General features: G+C 39.9%; 1 protein-coding gene across 2 annotated transcripts in view; it reads left to right on the top strand.

Moving 5' to 3' along the window:
• Positions 1-24,136, top strand: part of lrp1bb (low density lipoprotein receptor-related protein 1Bb) — a 428,510-nt gene that overhangs the window by 273,937 nt on the left and 130,437 nt on the right. For both annotated transcript variants that reach the window (XM_020055063.3, XM_020055064.3), the window contains 9 exons: positions 6,601-6,741; positions 6,922-7,047; positions 7,172-7,303; positions 13,534-13,668; positions 13,977-14,106; positions 17,645-17,771; positions 17,930-18,081; positions 19,702-19,826; positions 20,283-20,657. In XM_020055063.3, the coding sequence (XP_019910622.3) occupies positions 6,601-6,741; positions 6,922-7,047; positions 7,172-7,303; positions 13,534-13,668; positions 13,977-14,106; positions 17,645-17,771; positions 17,930-18,081; positions 19,702-19,826; positions 20,283-20,657 (1,443 nt within the window). The remainder of the gene's footprint in view (positions 1-6,600; positions 6,742-6,921; positions 7,048-7,171; positions 7,304-13,533; positions 13,669-13,976; positions 14,107-17,644; positions 17,772-17,929; positions 18,082-19,701; positions 19,827-20,282; positions 20,658-24,136) is intronic.

The raw sequence follows: 24,136 nt of genomic DNA, 5'->3' as shown, positions 1-24,136 counted from the left end.
AGGGATAAGCAGTGACAGATGGTAGCTGTTTTTACCTTGGTTTGAATGTCAGAAACATTGTTAGAGGAAGACTCAGGGTTCTTTGATCCACACTGCATTTAGTCATCATAGCATAGGCCTTCTGCATTTCTCAACAAACGAACAAGCATGACTCTTTCTTGCTGTAGTTTTAGAAGCCTTAATTAGGCTGTCAGAAAGTAAAGAAACACGTATTGAAGTGCAGTTCTTTACTTTATAGTGTCTGTTTACAGTCTGAATGTATGACAATTCAGACTGTAATTCATTCTAAGTGAAATGAATGTGACAATGCATTACCTTCATTAAATAATGTGATGGTGTCAACTTTAAAACTGTCTTTGTTTTAAACCTGGCGTTTTCTTTCATGGAGGAGGTACAATCAAATGAAATGTTCTTGCTGTTAAAGTGAAGGTGGTGTCTTAATTACGGCGTTCCACAAACTGCGAGCCAAAAAAAAAGGATAAAAAAACACATGAATAGAAGGTTACAATGGAACAGTGGTTTGATGTGTTCATAATAAGGCATCTATGTTTAGAAAAATACTGTATTGTATATTCGTATTTTGATAGAGAAAGAGGACAATAATTGTGCAGTGGTTTTATATATTTATTTAATATTTTGGATATCAGAATGTGTGTGTGTCTTAATGTTACTAACCCTCTGTTTATAATTTATAATAACAATATTAATAAACATTTCAAGGTAGTATTTTGGTTAAGGGTTTACTAATGAATTGATTTTTTTTGTTTTCTTCCTCTAATACCCGGGTAAATGCATGGAAAAAAAATATTTATAATATTTATATTTAATATTACACAGTAGCTTTCTGACATTTTAATAATACATTTTACTGTGTTCTAAAGTTTTTATGTCCAATTTAAAGCAGAATATTAAATCAAATGTTAAACCAACCGTGCACAAAGGGCTTATTTACAATATGAAACATTTTCCAAGACATATCAACAAAGACTAGATTAATTTGTTGTATTAACTCGCAGATATTGAAAGCTAAAGATGCCACCTTCTGAGGTACAGTAGCGTGTGCCACATTTTCAATAGAGCCCTCCTGATGTGTGAAGAGAATTGTGTCAGAACTGTTTCAAGTTTCTGTGCAGTGCGCACGCCAATTGCTACATTTTCCCTCGATTGATGCACACAATCCTGTGTAGCACGTCTCGATCAAGCCGGTGTAAATTCAAACGCCATGGAAATTATTATGCAAATTACTCCAAGTCTATCTTGCATTTTATTCTCTCGTAATGTAAAAAAAAGCCCAACTTCAACATACTGAAAAGACATTACAAATGGTTGTGGCCTCAGGGGGTCGAACGGTCTGAGACTACATCTGGTCTACATATACCTCTGCAGCATTGGTTTGATCCTGGCCTACAGCTTTTCCAACACTCCTCTATCTCTCCCATTTTCTCTCCTCTGTCAATAAAGCATAAAATGCCCCTAAAAACAGTAGAAACCGGTGTATTATCATATAAAGAGCTCCAACCCAGTATCTTTGCAATATTTATGAACTGTAGCGTTGCGGGCTGTGGGATATTTCTGTTTATTTAATTATTCAAGTCAAACAAATAGACACAAATGAAATACAATACATATACAAACTGACATAGACTGCCTAATATTCACATGACCCTTTTACTCTGTTATATTCCTATACGACAACTACTAGGAAATATCTGCCTTTGAAATCAGGACAAAGGAGACTTGAAACAATCACTGCTTCTAGCAAAAACTCAAATGAGGTCTCATAGAGAACAGGATACTTTTAGTTTAGTTGTTATACATGATTTGTATGAAAAATACATGAGCTTATTCTCACTGGAAATGGCCTTGAGATCCAGAATTGAGTTTGAGGGCCCTATAGGTTAATATAGGCATGTCAAACAAAAAAGGGGGTCCACACCTTTCCACCACTGGGGGAATGGACCCCGTATCTCAGTTAGTGCCTTTACAACAGCTAAATAATTTCACAGTTTAAATACTAATGGTGAACAATGTGATATACTACACTGTAAGCAAAAGCTTCACATCTGCAAAGTGAGTCTGCATTGAAGCAACAGTAATGCATGCCTCCTGTAAATCTTTCTCATCAGCACGAGCGTTGCTAACGCCATCCCAGAGGCATTAATGTCACCCTGCAAAACACTTGGTTTTGACGAATCCTTTTACTATATAACCAGAACCCTCTTCAATAGCTTCAACCATAGCAGGAACTGTAATAAACTGGATCATGTGGTCAGTATATCAGTGTGTTCCTTTTCATCCACTATAACACCATGAACCTTAGCGTCCACTATGACCCTTTGAGCAAGAGGTTCTAACACCAGAATAAAAAAAGAGCGCTTAATGCGCAAAGTCTTTTTGGTACCACATTGGAAAACAAATTGGTCAGAAAGGAAGCCCTTTGTCTAGCCAGAAGCATAAGGGTCATGGAAATATTTTTTCTTGCAAATATATTATTGTACCAAAGCCTGATTAATCTGACTAGTATCAGCATTACATTTTATTATTCAACATAATCAAAAGCCTTTTTAGCAGCAATAGATCATTATTATAGTTTTTTTCTATAATTAGTTTATTGTAGTTTATTTATTTTGTGTCTTTTTTTTATTGTTCCTACTATCTACTACTAAGTTGTTGTTGGGCTTGACTGGGAGCACATAATAATATCCCACCTCAGTCAATATTTGCTCCTTGGCAGGGACGACAGAAGGGAAGTAAGCACTGTTCAGCCATGCTTTCTGTGGAAGATACACTCATACAGGGAAGTTTTAGTGGGAAGAGATGGATTTGTGAATAGCGAGGCGAGTAATCCTTGACATATAGCTCAGTCAGTAAAGCATGGTACTTGCAATGCCAGGATTATGTGTATTATTCCCATGGGGGCCAGAACTAAAAAGTATGAAAATGTATGAATTCACTACTGTAAATTGCTCTGGATATACACTTTATGACTAAAATGTAAATGTGCTGTATATCAGCTGGGAAGGGGATGAGTACCGTCTTGTTAATTTGTTATGCTTTAGAAAACCTCCCCCACAGCTTCAGATATTGCTAAATTATTTATTTGTATTGTCTTAGAGACAAAATAAATATTTTGATGAAGGGGTAACAAAGGACTAGTGTCCTTTTTGCTCCTTCTCGGAAGACCTGTGTAGCTCTGTTGGTAAGGCATGAGGCTTGCAATGCCAGGGTTGGCGGTTCGTTTCCCGTTTGGAGACTTAATGAAAATGTGTGCGCTCCCTACTGTTAATCTCTCCTGACAACACTGTCTAAATACCTGAAATGCTAAGGCTTCCACTAACAAGAGCTTTTGCTTGCTCGCTGTGGAAAAGGCCAACTGAGAAGGCTCAGTATTATTTTTTAGGTACCCCCAGGATTATGTAACGTTCCTGTTCCTTAATCTGCCTTTCAAAGTTCCTTTAAAGTTTCATCTTTGAAATCATCCTTTGCCTCATTTTTGCTTATTCTGATTTGCGCTTCAGCCGCCCAAGCGGTGACTGATGTAATGTTTCTTCCCTCCGCCAAAGCCAGGGTCGCCTTGATGTGTGCTTCCTCCACCTCCGCCGTGGCCCCCTGCGTCTTCCTCCGCAGCCGTGCTTTGTGTCGCTGCTCCTTCCTCAGCCGTTTGCCGCGGCCCCACAAGCCATCCTTTTGCTGTCTGCGCTGCCCTTTTATTGTGTGGAATTGACTCGATCACACGTGGACTCAACAAATGAATTCCTGAAAGACGCCTCGTCTTTATGGAGCGTTTGAACTAACCCATCGACACCTAGCCGTGGTGCACTGATGTTTTCACTGATATTGAATCTGTGTTCAATATTTAGGGCTGTTTTAGATGTATGCTATAGAAAATAGTCCCCTGAGATTTCCCTTAAATCCGGTACATAGATGTCATTTATTGCTATGGGGTATTTATAGCTAAGTAGCTTTTGCCAAGGTCAAACGACCCGTAGGGAAGGAGTTCCATGTTTCTGTAGTGTGGATGTAAGTGTAAATAGATATGCAGACTCGTTTACGTCTAAATTAACTGCTGTTTTCCTCTTATCAATCTTATTTTCCAACCCAGGTGTCAGCCATCTTTACTGAACGAAGCACCTCTTTCTAGCCCTGGTTTGCATTGCATGGTGGAAGTTGATATGGTTGATCATTGCTGAGAGTGGCTGCCTCAAATTTGCATGAAATTGCCGCTCTGCTATCATGTTTTGCGCCAACCAACTTCCCACGATCACCCACACATTTCTGTGCGGCCCCTCGTAGAAGAAAAATCTGGGCTGAACTTCTCATGCCGAAACTGCTTCATGTGGAAATGCCCACAATCACTTTATGCTGACTGCCAAACACAGGGGGATCAGGTCCCTTTGTTTTTTGGTTTGGTTTGACCAGACCTGATATTATTAAGGGAGACACTTTCACTACAAGACTGACAAGCATAATATCCTTATTCTTTTTTGTGTCCCAGTCAATAATCTTTACAGGTGAATGAAAGATTAAGCTATAGTTGAGTCCATGTAAAGAAGGAGATATAATGACTGAGGCTCAGGGTAATTTACAGCCAACACCATAGCTTCGATTTCATAATCAATTCACAACCTTACCTTCCTCTTCCTGGGAAAGGACCAATATTTATTGAATTCAGAGTAATCACTACAGTAAATTACAAATTACTTCGTGGTATCCATCAGGTTCAGTTGAGTAACTATAAGCTTTTTTATTCTTAAACCATCTGTTGGGAAAGTTTCTTTTGGATACAGTTAGCATAATTTGCCTTCTGTAATGGTCTTTTGAGTCCCTGCTCAATTGTAAGTTTGCAAATCAAAGTTATTGAATTCTGATTAAAAAAGAAAATCTTCTCTCAGGAACTGAGGCCTGTAATGCCTTGCAATAATCAATGAAAGGCTGTGTTTGGGGTAAAGGGAGTTAACAATCGTAAGCTTGACCGAGTGATATTGAGTTCTAAGAGGGGTCTGACATCACCCTCCACCCATTCCTACTAAGAGTAGGAAACAAAAGTGCCAGAATGAGCATCAAAAGTATTCTATTTGTTGATGGAGCGATCAGGTGGTTTAACGAGCGCAGGCACATGACTCATGGCTAAATCCCAAATATGTATTTTTATTGGATGGGCTGAACGGAGACTTGAAAAGGTAGGTGTTTGTGTGTGTGTGTGTGTTTGTGGCCGGGTGCATCAGGTGAAGTTAGGTTTTTAGAAAGTGTGTGTGATCCATCAGCTTCCACTTGCCTGGTTCAAGCCCAGTGGTTGAGGTTGAAATTGAATATGATAAAGCAACAACCAGGCAATCATCACTACCCACTGGCCCAAGTGGTATCAAATGAATGCAGAAAGCACAGCTAATCTAGGCTAGGTGATCCGGAGGGTCAACAGTTTTGGAATAGGCGTGTACGCTGTCATTTTCAATCAAAGCAGTTCGGCCGATTCAACAGAATGTTTTACTTTCCTTCTAATGTTGACTTTCAGCCAAAGGCTCTTACACTGAACTGCAGTAGGTTTCGCTGTTCTCTGCTTTACAGCAAGGAAGTATTGGCTACCTCTTGAAATGATTGTAAATAGGCGATATCTTACTAGATTCTAATTAGCGGTAAAGTCACTGCCTGTAAATTCACTGCCTTGCAGTTGTGTGTGTGTCACTGTGAGACCGGGGTTCGAATCCTTCTCTCGGATTAGCCTAGAGGTCCCAGAGAAGGTGGTGCGATTGACCAGCACTGTCTAGGTTTGGGAGGGGTTAGTAATCGCATATGGTTTCCTTAACTTGCCTTAACTCTAGTGACTCCTTGTGGTAGCTTGGGTACCTGTGAACTCAATTGAAATTGAAGCCCAGATTCATTTAGCCCAGTTCATTTAGGCTTGTAAGGAATCCTTTATCAAGGGGTCTGTGTAGTAGAGGTTTAGAATGACACATTACATTTGGGGCATAGCCCCCCCGGTGCTTGAATGAAACAGAGAACCAAATACTTTTTAGTCAACAATATCCTATTATTTTTTAGGGCTTTATTGCATAATCGGAATTACAGATGGATGTATCAGGGACAATTTTTTTATTATAATTTGTTTGTAAAAAAAGATCCAATGCTCTTCATAACCATGCCCCTACTTTTAATGTTGAAACATCAGTGTTAAGGATGGGCTACTTATTCAAATATTAGAATATCATCAACAAACGTCAGTATATAAACACCTACGCATAAATATTTTTGACAAGAAAGATTTTAATACTGAAAATTCTTTAAAAAATATACATATATATGTATATGTATATATGTGTATATATATATATATATATATATATATATATATATATATATATATATATGTGTGTATATATATGTATATATGTGTATATATATGTTTTACATTACATACAAGGATATACAGTACACACAATCCAAATTACAAATGTATTAAAACAGCCACATTCTTTATGTGGTTTCATGATTACAAGATGGAATAACATAAAATAAAATAAAACGTTAGCAACAGGCTACAACGAGCAACCGACAGAATGTTATGGCGACAATGTGGTTCATAATTATATTTACTTGTTTCAGGAAACAAACTTTGGTGGGCCGATGATGACTCTGCCCAACTGGGGACGGTGAGCAAGAGAGATGGACGGACTCCAGTCGTTCTGAGGAACAAGACCGGCGGAGTGGTACACATGAAAGTCTACGACAGGGAAGGACAGAGAGGTATTGGATGCATGCACATACAAATGCACCAACCTACCGTAGGCGGACACCCCAGGAACCCCCGACGTGTTCGATCCATCACTGATGCTGTCTAACCTAGCTACCTAAATGGCGACATCAAAATTGATGACCCTAATAAAATGATGTCCTGTCTCCTCGGTGATACCGTATCCGTTCCAGGAAGGAACCCGTGTCAGGTTGACAATGGAGGCTGCTCCCAGCTCTGCTTCCCCACTTCGGAAAACACCCGCAGCTGCTCCTGTACTGTGGGTTATAACCTCCGTACTGACCGCGTGTCCTGCGAGGGTAAGAGAACAAGTCCGTGTTCGCCCTGGCCCAGAGGTTTTGTGCATTGTTAACATTAATGGAACTGTCACAAGATACTAACAATATGTTATAGTTATTTTGTAATTCCTTCCTTACCCTATAGGCATTGAGTCATTTCTGATTTACTCTGTCCATGAGGGTGTCAGAGGTATTGCCTTGGACCCCAATGACAACATGGACGCTCTGATGCCCATCACTGGGACCCTGTTTGCAGTAGGGGTGGACTTCCATGCTGGTAGGTGGCGCGAACACGATTCATACATTGTCGAGAGAGCAGAGGACTTGACTTGCGTAGCCTACTTGACTTGCGTTTGAAAGTGGGAATACTCAAATTGAAATTGTTTTACTTTGCACTATCAATGCCAGAACCAAAATATGTTCTGACCACATATTTAGCTTCCCTTTGAAATGTTTGCATATTTCCTTTTCAGAACATCAGGGACGTAAATAGATCAAGCAACAATTTAACATGAACAGTTGTATTCATTATTCATTATTTATTTGACAAATGTCAATACACTATAGAAAGACGTGTATTGTGATGCAAGTCTCAAACCCTAATAAAGCTATCGTACTATAAAAATGGTCTAAATGTGAAGACCCAAGACTGGCAGGACATAATAATTTACTATGCTTATCTCTTCAGTTAAACCTACAGTTTATTGATTTTATGACCACTTTCAGTTGTGCTTGGGAACATCTTCTGCATCATAAATGAGAAATATTTCAAAAGGCGGTTTGTAATCAAATGAAAAGTGGAGAGAGAGCGAGGAAAATTAGGGTGGGGACCCCAGCGTAGTGGCATGATGTATAACCCTGTTGACTAATGGTTAGTGGTACTGCTGAGTGCAGCACAGATGAAATAATAATAAGTCGATGTTCGCAAAGAAACAGAAGCATTTCTCCACATGCCTCTGAACCAGGCCTGACACAAAGCAATTCCCCAGGTATTTCATTAAACATGGACAGTGTAAAGCATGAACCCTTTTGCTGGTGTGAAAATATTATTTATCTTGCTTAATCCATGTTTTAAATATGGATGATTTATTACTGTGATGAATGCCATGAATAAACAATAGGGTTAGTTTTGCTTCATATTTGCTTCAACATTCACATCATCAGAAGAAATTCCCTTTGCCTACGCATATATATTTGGGAAAACTGTAACAGAGCCAACTTGGTCATTGACATGTAGTTATAGAGAAATAAAAAAGCATGTAGAAATGCTTTGGTTTTGTTCAGTGTTCATGTAACCATGTACAAAATTCAGACTTATGTTTCATAATGTGAGAAGAGCTGTGGTTTCCCACTATTTTATGTAGGAGGGATATAAATTGTGGCTCTGATTTTCAAGTACAGTAATCATTTCATCACTGGTAAGGCATTTCACTCGTTTAGACTAGTCCGTTTGTAAGTCAAATGTTTAGTCTTTAGATGTTAACTTTTCTTGAATGTAATTTTTTTATTGACCACAAAAAGAGGTTATTTGAAAAGAATTGATGTGTGACTGGAAATAAACAACCAACAGTAAAGGTATAAAACTTAAGTTAAAATGACCAGTTAACTTGGTGAGTGTATGTCTGTGTGTGTAATGTATAAAGTCTTTGTTTCTGTTATAAAGGTGAACATCCCTATACTTGGCTAAGCTCATTCAGCTAGCAGCAGCAGTGTATAGTTCACGCATACAATTTGCATGTAATTATGAGGCAGGTCGTTGGTGCGTAAAGATGAAAGCCTTCCAGCTAGTTCCTGTCACATAAAAGATATGTGTTAATGGAGTATGCATTCTATATGAACAGGAGAAGGGAAATAAACATATAACACTGCCTAACCTCCCGACAACATGATCAAACTGACAGGCAAATACCAAAATGTATTTTAAGGTTGGTCTCCGAAACAAATTGCTTCGTTTTAAGCCTGGACCAGGAAACGAATTACTCCATATTTCATTCTGTCATATATGAAACAGAGTTATAATCTGAAAGGATCATAATATTTTAGATGCTATGCTTTGCATATACAATTTATTTTGCAATAAAACCTGGTATACAATATCCTTTTCATGCCCCAGTGTTGCGTGTCAACAAGAAAATACGTGTGAATGGATGTACTGTAGGATAATGTTAAAACAATCATAATTTATATCTCCATTTTGTAAAATAAAGCACGTAGCAGTAATAATATAATATTGCTCCATGAAGCGATGTGTTCCATGTAAATGGATAAATTAAGAGTGTTATATACCTATCTTTTACACTGTACTACTACAAACCTGCTTCAAAGACTTGGTCCACACTGAAATTGAGATTAAGAATACTACTTTCAAGTAATGCACCTACTAGTGAATTCCAAAAGCTGAAATACTAAATGTGAAACCCCGACTGGTACAATGTCAGTGCCTTGCAGTACACCTGCATCATTGCAGCCTGGTGTTGAAATCCTGGTCACATCATACCCACAGCTTCAATTGGCTCTACGCTGGGCTGCCTTGTCATGTTCTAGTGACTCCTTATGGTATGTTGAGAACTTGCAAGCTCAGTCCTGCTGATCTTATCACAATCAGGAGTCTCTACTGGAATCCTTATGTACTGGAAGAAACACACTCTCTGGCCTTCTACCTCAGTAGCTCACAGGGCGCGAGTGAGTTGGTAGAACAAGTCAAGGCCACCATATTGTATTTGATTACTACCACTGCATAAAGGTGGGGAAATTAGAGTCCTTTATTATCAACAAATCATTCATTTTTATATGACACTTGCATATTGAACAAATATCAATCTGATTTAAGACTTGGCACAGTGTTATTACAGCAAACATGTTGGTTGTGAATGATATTGCCAAAGCTTTGGATGAGAAATGAAACTGTGTCTCTCTATTTACTGACTTCTCAAAGGCTTTTGATATAGTTGATCATTCTGTTTTGATGGAAAAACTGACCTCACTGTGCTTGGCCATAGACATGCTATTGGTTTCAGTATTACCTCAGTGATAGATCCCAGGCTGTTATTATAGATGAGATTGAATCTACTGTATATTTGTTGCTGTTCACAAAGGAGTTCCAAAATTTTCGATTTTGGATCCTTTGTTCACTCTGTTTATAGATGATATCTGTAACTCTGTGAAAAACAGTCATTTTCATTTTTATGCTAATGACTCTGTATTGTAAGCTACAGCCTCATCTCCTACACAAGTATTTGCACTCCTGAAGTCTGATTTTCAACTACAACAGACTTCACTTATAGACCTTAGATTGGTACTAAAATAAAACTAAGTGTATGTTATTCTCAAAGTCACAAAATCCACAAATGAATGATCTCAAAATCAATATCCTTTTAAAGAATGTTCTCCTACCTAGATGCCTTGGGATCTTTTTAAAACATATATTTCTACAATATTTATGAAGCTGAAGATTAAAAGTATACATGCCACTTTTATGTCAGGGCTTGATTGTGGTCATCTTCTAAATATGTATGCCTCAGCGTCTGATTTGAAATTTATGGATTCAGTCTATTATGCAACATTGCATTTTATTTCGGGTGCAAACTTTCATACTAATTTTCTTAAATACACTTCAGTGTCTGGGAATCCATGACGGCCAGAAGAATGAGACATTGGTTAATATTTGTATATTAGGCTGTGCTACAGAGATGTCCATTTTATCTTCCCTAGAAAATTAATTGGAAATCCTTCAGTTATCAAACATGCTCTTTGACTAGATTGTCTAGTCCTTGAGATATCGTTGGCTAACGCAAAGTTTGGAAGAACTGTAAAGCAGCTTTAAGGTTGAAGTTGAGGAAATGTGTTTCATGAATTACTTTTTTTATTGTTCACTATGAAAGTCATTCTTAATGCCTGTATTTAAAAATAAATGTCTTTAATATTTCATTAGGTATTTTTATTTGTATCTTTTAGTATTGGTAATGTAAGGCTTAACTGCAACAGAGACCTTGATTCTCAGCATAATATCCCTATATAAATAAAGTTACGTTTATGCAGTCTATGGCTCGTGCAGGCATTTAGTCCGACAAATAAATATCTGAAATGGAAATTTGATCAAAACAACTGTCTGAATAATGCTTCAACACTAAAAGTGGAAAATGAAGTCTAACATGCAAAAAATAAAATATCCCTTAATAAGTCCTGTGTATATGCTGGGACTTTCCGCAGGAGTGCCATGTAAATTAAGAAATGAGAGTGCTGCTCTTATCTTACACGCAGAGAGGCCCATCCCATTCTTTAATACAAAGTGCAACGATGAGTCCTATAGCTATCCCCAGATGTAGATTGAAGGGCACAGTAAAAGACAGCATCTAATGTTTTAAGTGTAGAAGATGCTGCTTGCATATAGATTACATCCCCATGGTCCAAAACAGACTTAATGGTTGCCTGGACTTGAAGTTTCTATTTTCAAAAGATAGACAGGCTATATTTCTGTAATGCAATCCAATCTTGATTCTCATTTTCTTCATTAAGTCAGTTGTGGGTGTTAAAAAAAACAACAACAACACCAATGTGACACCAATATATCTGTAATAGAAAACCTGTACAATTTGTGAAAATGGTTGCTAATTAGAAGTGTTAACATTGCTGTGTTAGATTCTGTCCACTTTTGATCCATGAACAAAATTAATGCAACCGGTGGTCAGGGGAGAACCTGTTTTCCAATCACATAAGTGTATTCTGTATCCTAACCTTACATGGCCTGATAGTGTCCCCTCTTGAGTTCCTTGCTCCACACGCTTATCAGGTTGTGTGGGGCCCCTCAATAGTGGATACTAACATCTTGTGATACGGTACCTCATGTAGCACATGATAAAATAATACCACTCCACTAACAAGAGAATGTAACTAAAATACATGTGTATCATCAGGTTAAGACAGGCTTCCTCACAATGTTATATTCCAACCTACGGTCCATGGGTTCATGAGTCTATTACAGTCACATGGAAAACGCCTACCAGGAGGTATGGACAGGATGTGTGGGTAGGGTGTGTGGGGCTCATCAATAACGGGCCCAGCACCACATCCCATCTATTGTCCTTTGCTCAGAGTTAGTCAGCACTTAATGTGTTGTGTTAAGTTTCTCATGCCCATATTCTATCACATGATTGATGTACTGTAAAGTTTGGACACACCCTTTGTAGTATTTTTAAAATAAATCTGTCAGAAATGATTGTAGCTGCACATTTACCAGTGATTCTAGAATGTCCAATGGGTGGTATCATTGGGAGATCAGGTGTTTGTCAAGGTTACTAAGCTAAGTAACCCTGGCTCCAGTCTGTCTGCCCCAGAGAACTCCTGTGTCTATAACTTTAATTTCAGTAAATAAATGACATAATTCACCATAGTTTTGTGTGAGATCCTGTGCTATTATAAACAACTGCACCTGGCTCCAATCCTGCAAAGAGTAGGAACAGATTTTCTTTCAAAAATATAGCCAGCCAAACTAAAGTAATAAAGTGGCGATTAATGAATCAATTTATAGTAGCATCTTTATCAGTAACAAAACCAGTAGCTGAATGTATGTGTTGTTGCAGAGAGGCAGAGGTATTATTCTTAGGAGGATTTTCTTCACAATCAGTGTGTTTACATAGATTTCCTTGGTTGTTTAAAGAACTGCCAATCAGGATTTGAGTTTATTTCCTAGCCTTTACTCACGCAGCATTTTGGTTTATTTCAGATAGATCGGAAGTGAACCAAGGTTTGGATCTTTTAATAACTTGATAATACCTTTTTTGAAAGATGTGTGTTTATTTACAACAACACTGAAAAAGCTTAAGTAGCAATTTGCTTAAGGCAAATTCATCATTTGATATAGCTGAAGTATTATTTCAGGTCACTTTGGTGAATATTAAGCACAAAAGCTTGTTGGCTGAAGTTCCTTTTAGTAATGAAGGGAGACTTGGCTCTTGGAATCCTTACATCTCTAACTAATAGGGCAAAGGTCACTAATATGACCCCAAGTTTCAACTTCTGCAGTTCTTCAACTGTGGTGCTTGGATAATTATTTATCTCCTGAGCGTTCCTCCTTAACGTACCTGGGAGCAACGTACTCTTGGGGCCTCTTAAACTCAGTTAGTGGAGACAGGTATCTTCTGGTGTGTATCATTATTTTGACACCAACAACTTTTTGACTCATTTAATTCATGACATGTCTGTGTCACCTCGTAGTTAAAACCTGAAATATTTGTTAATCACAGTAATTCACAATGACTGTTAATAAACTCAGATGGAAACTACGTCAGTGGAAAGATATTTGAATATGTTCATAAGAAAAAAAAATTGACAATTTCTGTATGTGTTTCTTAATAAGGATAGATTTTGAACAACTATTTCTCAATTGGATTTCTATATCTCTCATATTTTGATTGTAAGATAAAGTTAAAAATGACTTTAATAATGGCTTTTTTTGCTCTTCTTGAATCCCAATAAACATGGAAGGCATTTTTTCCTTTCTTTTCACAGGTAATGACACAGTGTACTGGACAGACATGGGCCTGAACCGAATCTCCAGAGCCAAGAGAGATCAAACTTGGAGGGAAGACATCATTACCACAGGAATCAGTAGAGTAGAGGGCATTGCAGTAGACTGGATCGCTGGTCAGTATTGCTTTTTGTAAAATAAAGTTTTGTCTTCATTTAAATGTTCTGAATCAACCCACCACAAACATTTTCTTTGGTTTTATCTCAATGAGACTCATCTGTTAAGTATCTGAAAACAATTGAAATCAGTTGATGCTGGGATAAATTACCCAACACTGCTGAATTAGAATTTACATTTGTCTTGGTAGATAATCATCTATTTGGTTACTGATGGGAGTGACAGTGTTCATTATATATATATATATATATATATTTTTTTTTTTTATTTCGACTCTAGTACTGCTATATTTGTCTTTCTGCCATAGGTAACCTTTACTGGACAGACCACGGTTTCAACCTCATCGAGATTGCCCGTCTTAATGGTGCCTACCGTTCTGTAGTCATCTCTGAAGGACTAGACCAACCCAGAGCCATTGCTGTTCATCCACAGAAAGGGTTTGTCTGGTTCTTATTATGAGTATGCTAGTTATTAGTATCATTATTATGTAATAACAATATTGCCCAAGCCTTGGGTAAATGTGATTGCAACAGAAAATCCACAGTGAAAAACCACCAGATCCCCTGATCTCTTCTTTTTACTTTGATCTGTTACAGATTACTTGTTGTCAAGTAATCATGATACAATGCAGCTTGTGAAATAGAGACCTCTTAGTAGTGTGAAAAGTAAATGTGATTACTTGACTACAAATGTAAACAGATTAGTTGTTTACCAATAAAATGTATATGTATCTGTTGACTTGGTGGGCAGCTGTTGACCTCAACTGAGGATGTCGTCGGGCGGTGGAAGGAATACTTCGAGGATCTCCTCAATCCCGCTGTCACTTCTTCCATTGAGGAAGCAGAGGATGAGGGCTCAGAGGTGGACTCGTCCATCACCCGGGCTGAAGTCACTGAGGTGGTCAAGAAACTCCTCGGTGGCAAGGCACCGGGGGTGGATGAGATCCGCCCTGAGTACCTCAAGTCTCTGGATGTTGTGGGGCTGTCTTGGTTGACACGCCTGTGCAACATCGCGTGGCGGTCGGGGACAGTGCCTCTGGGATGGCAGACCGGTGTGGTGGTCCCTCTTTTTAAGAAGGGGGACCGGAGGGTGTGTTCCAACTATAGGGGGATCACACTTCTCAGCCTCCCCGGGAAAGTCTATGCCAGGGTACTGGAGAGGAGAATACGGCCGATAGTAGAACCTCGGATTCAGGAGGAACAGTGTGGTTTTCGTCCGGGCCGTGGAACACTGGACCAGCTCTATACCCTCTACGGGGTGTTGGAGGGTTCATGGGAGTTTGCCCAACCAATCCACATGTGTTTTGTGGATTTGGAAAAGGCATTCGACTGTGTACCTCGCGGCATCTTGTGGAGGGTGCTTGGGGAATATGGGGTCCTGGGTCCTTTGCTAAGGGCTGTCAGGTCCCTGTACAACCGAAGCAGGAGCTTGGTCCGCATTGCCGGCAGTAAGTCAGACTTGTTCCCAGTGCATGTTGGACTCCGGCAGGGCTGCCCTTTGTCACCGCTTCTGTTCGTAATTTTTATGGACAGAATTTCTAGGCGCAGCCAGGGGCCGGAGGGTGTCAGGTTTGGGGACCACACAATTTCGTCTCTGCTTTTTGCAGATGATGTTGTCGTGTTGGCCCCTTCTAACCAGGACCTTCAGAATGCGCTGGGACGGTTTGCAGCCGAGTGTGAAGCGGTGGGGATGAAAATCAGTACCTCCAAATCAGAGGCCATGGTCCTCAGTCGGAAAAGGGTGGCTTGCCCGCTTCAGGTTGGTGGAGAGTGCCTGCCTCAAGTGGAGGAGTTTAAGTATCTAGGGGTCTTGTTCACGAGTGAGGGAAGGATGGAACGGGAGATTGACAGACGGATCGGTGCAGCTTCTGCAGTAATGCAGTCGATGTATCGGTCTGTCGTGGTGAAGAAAGAGCTGAGCCGCAAGGCGAAGCTCTCGATTTACCAGTCAATCTACGTTCCTACTCTCACCTATGGTCATGAGCTTTGGGTCATTACCGAAAGGACAAGATCCCGGATACAGGCGGCCGAAATGAGCTTTCTCCGCAGGGTGGCCGGGCGATCCCTTAGAGATAGGGTGAGAAGCTCGGTCACCCGGGAGGAGCTCAGAGTAGAGCCGCTGCTCCTCCACATCGAGAGGGGTCAGCTGAGGTGGCTTGGGCATCTTTTTCGGATGCCTCCGGAACGCCTTCCTGGGAAGGTGTTCCGGTCCCGTCCCACCGGGAGGAGACCCCGGGGAAGACCTAGGACTCGCTGGAGGGACTATGTCTCCTGGCTGGCCTGGGAACGCCTCGGTGTCCCCCCGGAAGAGCTAGAGGAAGTGTCTGGGGAGAGGGAAGTCTGGGCATCCCTGCTTAGACTGCTGCCCCCGCGACCCGGCCCCGGATAAGCGGAAGAAGATGACATGACATGACATGACTTTAATTGTAAAAAATTAATATAAAAATGTGATGACTTGTTATCTTAGATTTATACCTGATTTTGCCATAAATATAGATGTGACATGAATGACAGCTCAATACAAAACATTGTATGAATAACAATTTATTGTGAGCTAAAACATGCCACACCGCGATTCTACTAATTTCAGCATCTCATTGTTGCTAGCTTTCTGATCATCAGAATCACAATAACACATGGGACTCATGGGATTTCTTTCAGGTGCCAACAGTAATTGCTAGGCTAGTTGGAGCAAAGTTTTGTGTCTGTTGAGAAGTATGTGGCGAGCTTTGAGCAGTACCATTCATATTTGTTCCTCTCATATTAATATATTTTGTTCTGTGTTCAACTATAAAAGTACAAGACGACTATACTGCATTTTTTTGTATTTGCATTTTTGTGTCAGCAATCACCTATAGTCATGCATTCTTGGATGGATTATTAGTAGTAGATGGTGAGCATAAGCAGATGACCTGTGCTCTACTAGCCTGCTTATAAGAGGTGGACAGACAGGGGATTGGGTAACAGACAGACAGTCATTAAGAAGAAATAATGTTGATAATGGAAAGAGTAAATGTAAGCTTATTTGACCAGCGGAGAGTGAATTAAGAAGAATGGTCAAAAGGAACTGTTTGTGTTGGACCAGCGGGGACTAAAATATCTCAGCCAGCCTCAACCACCTCTGAAGATAGATCTGATGTTAGTGGATAGTAGTCACTGAAGACTTACTACTGTTTCTGGACTGGAAAAAGATCATGTAAGAGATGAAGGCCAGCTGATGTCATTAGGCTCCAGTAGGAACATGTTCCCCATGCAATTATGTTTGTTGTCATGGCTGACCTAAGGGAAGCAAATGATGGTGTTATGTGCAGTGCAGATGATTCATTTCAGTTTGCCACTAAATGTTCTTGATCTTGTGTTGACACAGTATGACATGGCTACTGTAAGATGAGCTGGAGGCGTATAACAGACTTGCATTTTTACCATCTTCTGAAAGCAGAGGACTGCTGTACCCTCTGGGGCATCCTGCCTACACATGACATTTTGCCATAAAACCAAGGCTTTGGGGTGAACTACATTGTAAAAATGTATGATTTTAGTAAAGCCTAAGGTTGGTATCACTTCAAAAAATGGGAACAAAATGCTGTGCTGAGAGTTGATAAACTTGTTAACCAACTTTTGAGAAATGGAAATGGCAGGGACAGTGCAGGGACCACCTCCTGGCAGTGCGGATGTTTCAGTCCCTAAAGGGCCACTGCAAAACATTCAAGGGCCATTCCTTAATAGCAGAGTTTTTGTTCGGTTTTTACAGTTCTTAGAGAGCTCTTTGTTTACAGCTATTCAGTATTATTCACAAGCTTTTAAGCTTTACACCGACACACCCTGATTCCCATGTGAGTTAATGTGCTTAAGTGGTAGACGCAAATGTGCATAGAAGGGGTGTGGATATTCCAGATGACTGGGAATTCATGCCAAATGATGGGCACCAGTCATATACCACACATTAACAAGGGAATCCTTTGTTAATGTCTCTCAGGTATCTGTTTTGGACAGAGTGGGGTCAGAGCCCCTGCATAGGTCGAGCCCGCCTAGATGGTTCTGATCAGGTTACCCTTGTCAACTCTGGCATTGCGTGGCCCAACGGGATCTCCATAGACTACGAGGTATGATACAATAAAACCCCTGATCCAATCATATCCTATTGGCTGATCAATGCACTGCATTCTACAACATTTTGATATCAGCACCCTATCCTTAACATTTCTTAACTCATAAGGGGATAGGATGATAGTCATTATGTGCATTTTAAATTACTTTCCAGGAAAATAGATTATACTGGTGTGATGCCCGAACCGACAAGATCGAGAGGATCAACCTTGAGACGGGTGAGAGCCGGGAGATTGTACTGTCAGCGGCCAACGTAGACCTGTTCTCTGTGGCCGTGTTCGGAGCCTACATCTACTGGTCTGACAGGTAATTTATGACTTCCTTAAATGCACATGGTGGCCTGTAAAACCTACTCCTCTTCATCTCAGAGGGGAATGTAAAAAATAACATTACTTAGCTTAGCTGTTGAGTGACAGCGACCTGCGTGAAGTTGGCCTTCCACCCAACAAAAAACGTCAGCAAAATAGTCTCAATCATTTGTGCTTCATTTGTGATGCTAGCATTTTTGTTTGTGTCACCCAAATAATCCTGTTTCTTTGTGCTTCGTTTGTGCCAGTTTGTGCCGTCAAACGTTTTGTTTGTGCTGCTTTGGTGTTTTAAATATTAGGCATTTCATTTTAGGTGATGATGTCCCCAGCCCTCCAAGATGCTTCGTATTCACTCAAAATAGGCTCAATCGTTTGTGCTCCGTTTGTGCTGCTTTAATTTTTTAGATATTAAAGAATATTTTAGAGGTCATTCTGAGGCCACTCTGCCCCCAACATGCTCCAAATTTACCCCAAATAATCTTGTTTGTTTGTGCTTTGTTTGTGCCATTTTTAGCTATTAAAAGTTTTGTATATATTTCTTCAGTGTTTGAAATATTAGACATTTATTTTTAGGTGATGATGTCATTAGCCCCCCAACCTGCACCAAATCGACTCAAAATAGGCTCAATTGTTTGTGCTGGTAAAAGTTTTATTTTTGTGACTATTTCTTACTGATACAGTTGAAGATGTAAAACAGTAACAGAAAACCAAATCACACTAAATTAGTCGCATTCACTTAATTGTTACCTACCCATCATGCATTTTCAACTTCAATGGACACAGTGAGACTCACAGGATGTGTGGACTGTAAAACAAACTCTAACGCAAATGTTTTTCCTTGTTATGCTGTTATGTGACTATTTTCTGCCGAAAAACAGTAGTAATATCAACGTTATGTCATAAATACACATGCACATTTTTCAGTGTATTGATTTTGTCAAACATTTAAAATCTCATTATGTAACTAGTAAGAAGTTTATGAACAATAAATAAACATACTTTAAGGATACACATTAATATGATCTCTGTTGACTTACAATCTCACTCTATGCCCTAAAAGCTGGTGGAACTGGATTTTCCACTGGATTCGTTTTTGATTCATTCCAAATAGTCAATGAATTAATGTAACAAATGAATTTAATGTATAAAGAGAGTATTACAATTACAATACAACTCTTAAAATGTAAAGTAATCCAGAGATTTGAGGTGATTGCAAGAGCAGAGAAGCATGCAGAGTTCAGGAGGAAAATGCAAGAAACCCCTTTTCTACCTTCACTCTGGTTATATCCTAAACTCAAGTAGTGGGGGTTGGTTAACTGACCTAAGGAAAACAAAACCAGTCCTGTAGGATAGACCCCTTATCAATCAGTAATACCTTCCGATCTGTTTTCTGGGGCATCTTATAACACATGGGTGTTATCTCAAGGATCCAAGCTAAATAATTAAAAGCAACTCTTTTGTCCCTGCATTCCCACCTTACAGAAACATCTGTTAACCATAAACATTCCAATGACAACCTACTAGGACAGAATAGAACCCAGAAAACATTTCAGTACTAACTAAGAAAAAAAACATTTAACTGGTAACTAAATTGTGGACTTTTTTTCGGTTCCTTCAGAGCTCACTCCAATGGTTCCATTCGAAGAGGCTTCAAAAGTGACACCAGCGAGGCAGTGACCATGAGGAGTGGTCTTGGGGTCAACCTGAAGGATGTGACTGTCTTTAATAGAGGCCGGGAGAAAGGTTAAGGTTTCAACTTAATGTCCTTTATTAATTATCTCCACAGGGCTGGACATTGCCATGAATCTCAGTACTACTACAACATTTAATTACCATATTATCACAGTACTTATGTTCCGATATAACTGTTGCGATTCTCACAATTCTTCATTCAGGATTTACTGCAATTCCATACTGCGATTTTACTGTGAGAGAAGGAGGCAATCAATCTGCTGAAAACATGTTGGCTCATTAGGGAAAATTATGAATATTTTTTTTTACCAGCAGCTTTGTTTTAGTTCCTAATCTATTTATTAAAACAGGGAGCCATCTAATACAAGGAAAGAAAGTAGTACCGTTATACTGACTATATAAACATACTGTGTCACACCAGCACTTCTACTTATGGCACTACAGTAAAATCTTTGCATTCATGACAACTTCAGATGTGTTTTTAAGAGTATGTCTCTGCCACTACAGGTACTAACCCATGTGCCAGAAGTAATGGGGGCTGTCAGCAGCTCTGTTTCCACCTGGGCAGTGGGCGTAGGACCTGTTCCTGTGCCCACGGCCACCTGGCAGAAGACGGATTTGCATGTGAACGCTATGAGGGCTACTTGCTCTACTCGGAGAGAACCATACTGAAGAGCATTCACTTGTCAGATGAGAGCGACCTTAACTCACCCGTCCAGCCCTTCGAGAGGCCTGCTTACTTTAGGAATGTTATAACCCTGACATTTGATTACCGTCAGAAAACAGCAGGAGGGACCAATCGCATCTTCTTCAGTGACATTCATTTTGGGAATATCCAGATGATTAACGATGACTGGACAGGACGATCTATCATAGCTGAAAGTAAGTGCCATTTGCTTTACTTGTTACATTGTGTTACATTTCAAAAGTCTAGCATATTTTGTATGCCTAACATTATACATTATTCATCCATGAATTTATTTCCCTTTACACCTTTATTATTTTGTAATGCAGGGTGCTAAGTCAATGTGATTACCCATAATGTGAAATGCAGGTCTGGAACCAGTCTCTCCTGCCTGTTAATGCATGTCTGAAACCAGTCTCTCCTGCCTGTTAATGCAGGTCTGGAACCAGTCTCTCCTGCCTGTTAATGTATGTCTGGAACCAGTCTCTCCTGCCTGTTAATGTATGTCTGGAACCAGTCTCTCCTGCCTGTTAATGCAGGTCTGGAACCAGTCTCTCCTGCCTGTTAATGCAGGTCTGGAACCAGTCTCTCCTGCCTGTTAATGCAGGTCTGGAACCAGTCTCTCCTGCCTGTTAATGCAGGTCTGGAACCAGTCTCTCCTGCCTGTTAATGTAGGTCTGGAACCAGTCTCTCCTGCCTGTTAATGCAGGTCTGGAACCAGTCTCTCCTGCCTGTTAATGCAGGTCTGGAACCAGTCTCTCCTGCCTGTTAATGCAGGTCTGGAACCAGTCTCTCCTGCCTGTTAATGCAGGTCTGGAACCAGTCTCTCCTGCCTGTTAATGCAGGTCTGGAACCAGTCTCTCCTGCCTGTTAATGCAGGTCTGGAACCAGTCTCTCCTGCCTGTTAATGCAGGTCTGGAACCAGTCTCTCCTGCCTGTTAATGTATGTCTGGAACCAGTCTCTCCTGCCTGTTAATGTATGTCTGGAACCAGTCTCTCCTGCCTGTTAATGTATGTCTGGAACCAGTCTCTCCTGCCTGTCAGCAGCCATATTCTGTGAAAAATTATTTGTGGGGAAGATAAACTGGCAAGGTCATTTGTATTGTGTAGCTTCAGTGATTGCTACAACAAGTATAGATATTTTGTAATGGCCCCCCAGTTCCTATTGCCCTAAATAGGACAATTGTAAGAGTCAAATAAGATGGTTTGGATGAGAGGAGATTTTTAGATCTTACTATTGATGGAAAATTACCCCGCTGTCATTTTCACCACATTGAGACCAAACCAGAAATTAGTGGTTGGAAAGAGTGATATATATATTGACCACTCTGGCCAGCAGTACGGCATTTGATGCATGATAATCTAGATAGGGTAACAGGGCAGAAAGTCTGCATGTGTTTAGAAGATACACCTGAGTATGTAGAGTACTTAGGGATTAAAGGAGTTAATGAGACTCATGCTTTAATTGAATTAACACATATGGGTTACACTTTATTTTGATTCTCCCAATTTCCATCTGCAGATATTCTATGGATAGTAGCCTAATACTATCAACAAACTTCCAGCAAACTGTTGATGAGCAACTGTTTGCTAAAGTTTGGGTTAGGGTTTAGGTTAGGGTTAAGATAAAGTGTTTGGATTAGGATAGAGGTTAGTAGATAGTTAAAATGTTGCTGATGGTCTGTAGATAATCTGTACAGCATCCTTATAAACACTAAATTATTACCACTTACAGAATGCGGAACACAGTGAATAACACATGGCCCTTTTTCAGCCATTCAGCTGGCCAGTAACCCAGTCATCCAGCCTGCCAGTCAGTCAGTCAGTCATTGTAGATAGGAAGAGGAAAAAGAAGTGTAGCCATTGTGTCTGTTCTTCCTCTCTAACCCAGTCAATCTGGGCTAGATAAGGCTGAGTGGAGGCACATGATCTGGGAAAGTCTCTGTTCTGCACAGTTAGCATCTTCTTCCTCTCTCTGAAGTCTCCTCTGTGATGGGAGCTCAAGTTACTCACTCACCCCTCACATTCTGGCTGCCCTCAGCTGGAGTCCACTGATCCATGTCTCTACAATCAGAGCTTGACTTGGAACGGAGCTGTCCACGGTCAGAGCTTCAGGACGTCTAATTCTGGAAAAATATTGCTCCGGTTCCTTTTCTGTAGAAAAAGGAACAGGAGCTGTCTGGAACTCTGTACTCTGTACTTCTTAATAAACCAATTAGCTGGGTCTCCTGCCCAGATTCCCATCTAATGACAAGAAGGTTGATCAAGGCAGAAAAAAATCTATAGAGAGCAGTAATTCATATAACATGATTGCACTTTGTTCTATTTTTTCGTGGCGCATAATGTGTGGCAGTTCAGTAGCCATAAGCACAATGATGCACAATCGAGCATGCTTGACAACATGGGATGAATTGTTCCATCTTTTAAAATTAAACTGAGCTTTGTGGTTTTTACTACTGGGTGCAGTTGTCCTGGTGATATGCTACTTGTTTTACAAGTAGCATATCACCAGCCCGTATTCACTCACAGCAGCAAAAACACATTTGATCAAAGCCAAATCAAAGCAGGACTGGCCTACCAGAGCGCCAGTACACCTCAAGATTAAGGTGTGCTGTTGACCGAGGAGAATGAAAGAGGGAAACATGACTTAGGCATCAGGTAGGACAGTAGACTATAAAACAAATCATTGGCAATACTAACTTGAAAGTATATTACAGTATAACAACTAGCTTTGTAAGTAATCTAAATTTAGCAAATTATTTTGCTAACAAAGGCATTAATGGATTTCCAGTAAAACATATTCTAATAGGCAAATAATCAAATAACTTACAGGGTGTGCATATACTGCTAATTTCCCCTGATTAACGGTTGTGGATCAACATCTATAGCCACCTTGCTTTAAAGTAGCTAACACTTTTAGTCTTTCATTCTCTGAAATAGGGACATTTTTATATAGACAGCATTTGGTTATAATGTTGAAATATTTTCATCAAAGGTGGCCAACCATCAAGCAGAGGCCCTCAAACGACCCCTATTCTAACCAGATTGTAGCCTAAACAAGGACAAAATCTTGAAAACCTTAGCTGTGATCCAGTGTTAGCTCAATGGTGTTGCTCAAATGCCTGCATGCCCAGCAGGTTGCAAGATAAGAAGTGTTTTATACTATAGCCTGACAGCAGTTATTCTACCTAGCACTTGATCAAGAGCACCATGTCAATAGATAGAAGATCTATAGGGCCAGAACCAGCGATCTTCTACTAGACTACAAACAGGCATAGCCAATTAATGTGGTAATTGGAGGTCTACATTTTTGTGTTGTGTTTAATGGACCGATTACGAAAAGACAGCTCCTGTACTTTTTCCATTCTTAGTCTAGCACTTTCTACAATGATCTAATGTTGGAAAAACATAGACTTTTGGCTTTGACCAAGAGGAGCCATTGTTGCTAAATTAACGAATTTATTCAGCTGGGGGAAGGTCAGGTTACTTTGTACGTGTAAATGTGTTCCTTCACAGAACCTCTTTTTTGGTGGAAGTTTTGTAGTGATTTATCCATCCCTCCTATCCACTCTTTTTTTAACACACATGAATTGCCTTTATTAAGGCGATGGCTCCATCTTTTCCAAACTTTAGAGAGTTAATCTACATAGCTAAAGATTCAGAAGCTTCTGTGCAT

Source organism: Esox lucius, chromosome 16 (assembly GCF_011004845.1).
Source record: "Esox lucius isolate fEsoLuc1 chromosome 16, fEsoLuc1.pri, whole genome shotgun sequence".
NCBI lineage: Eukaryota > Metazoa > Chordata > Actinopteri > Esociformes > Esocidae > Esox > Esox lucius.
This window is presented reverse-complemented; position numbering and strand designations above follow the sequence as displayed.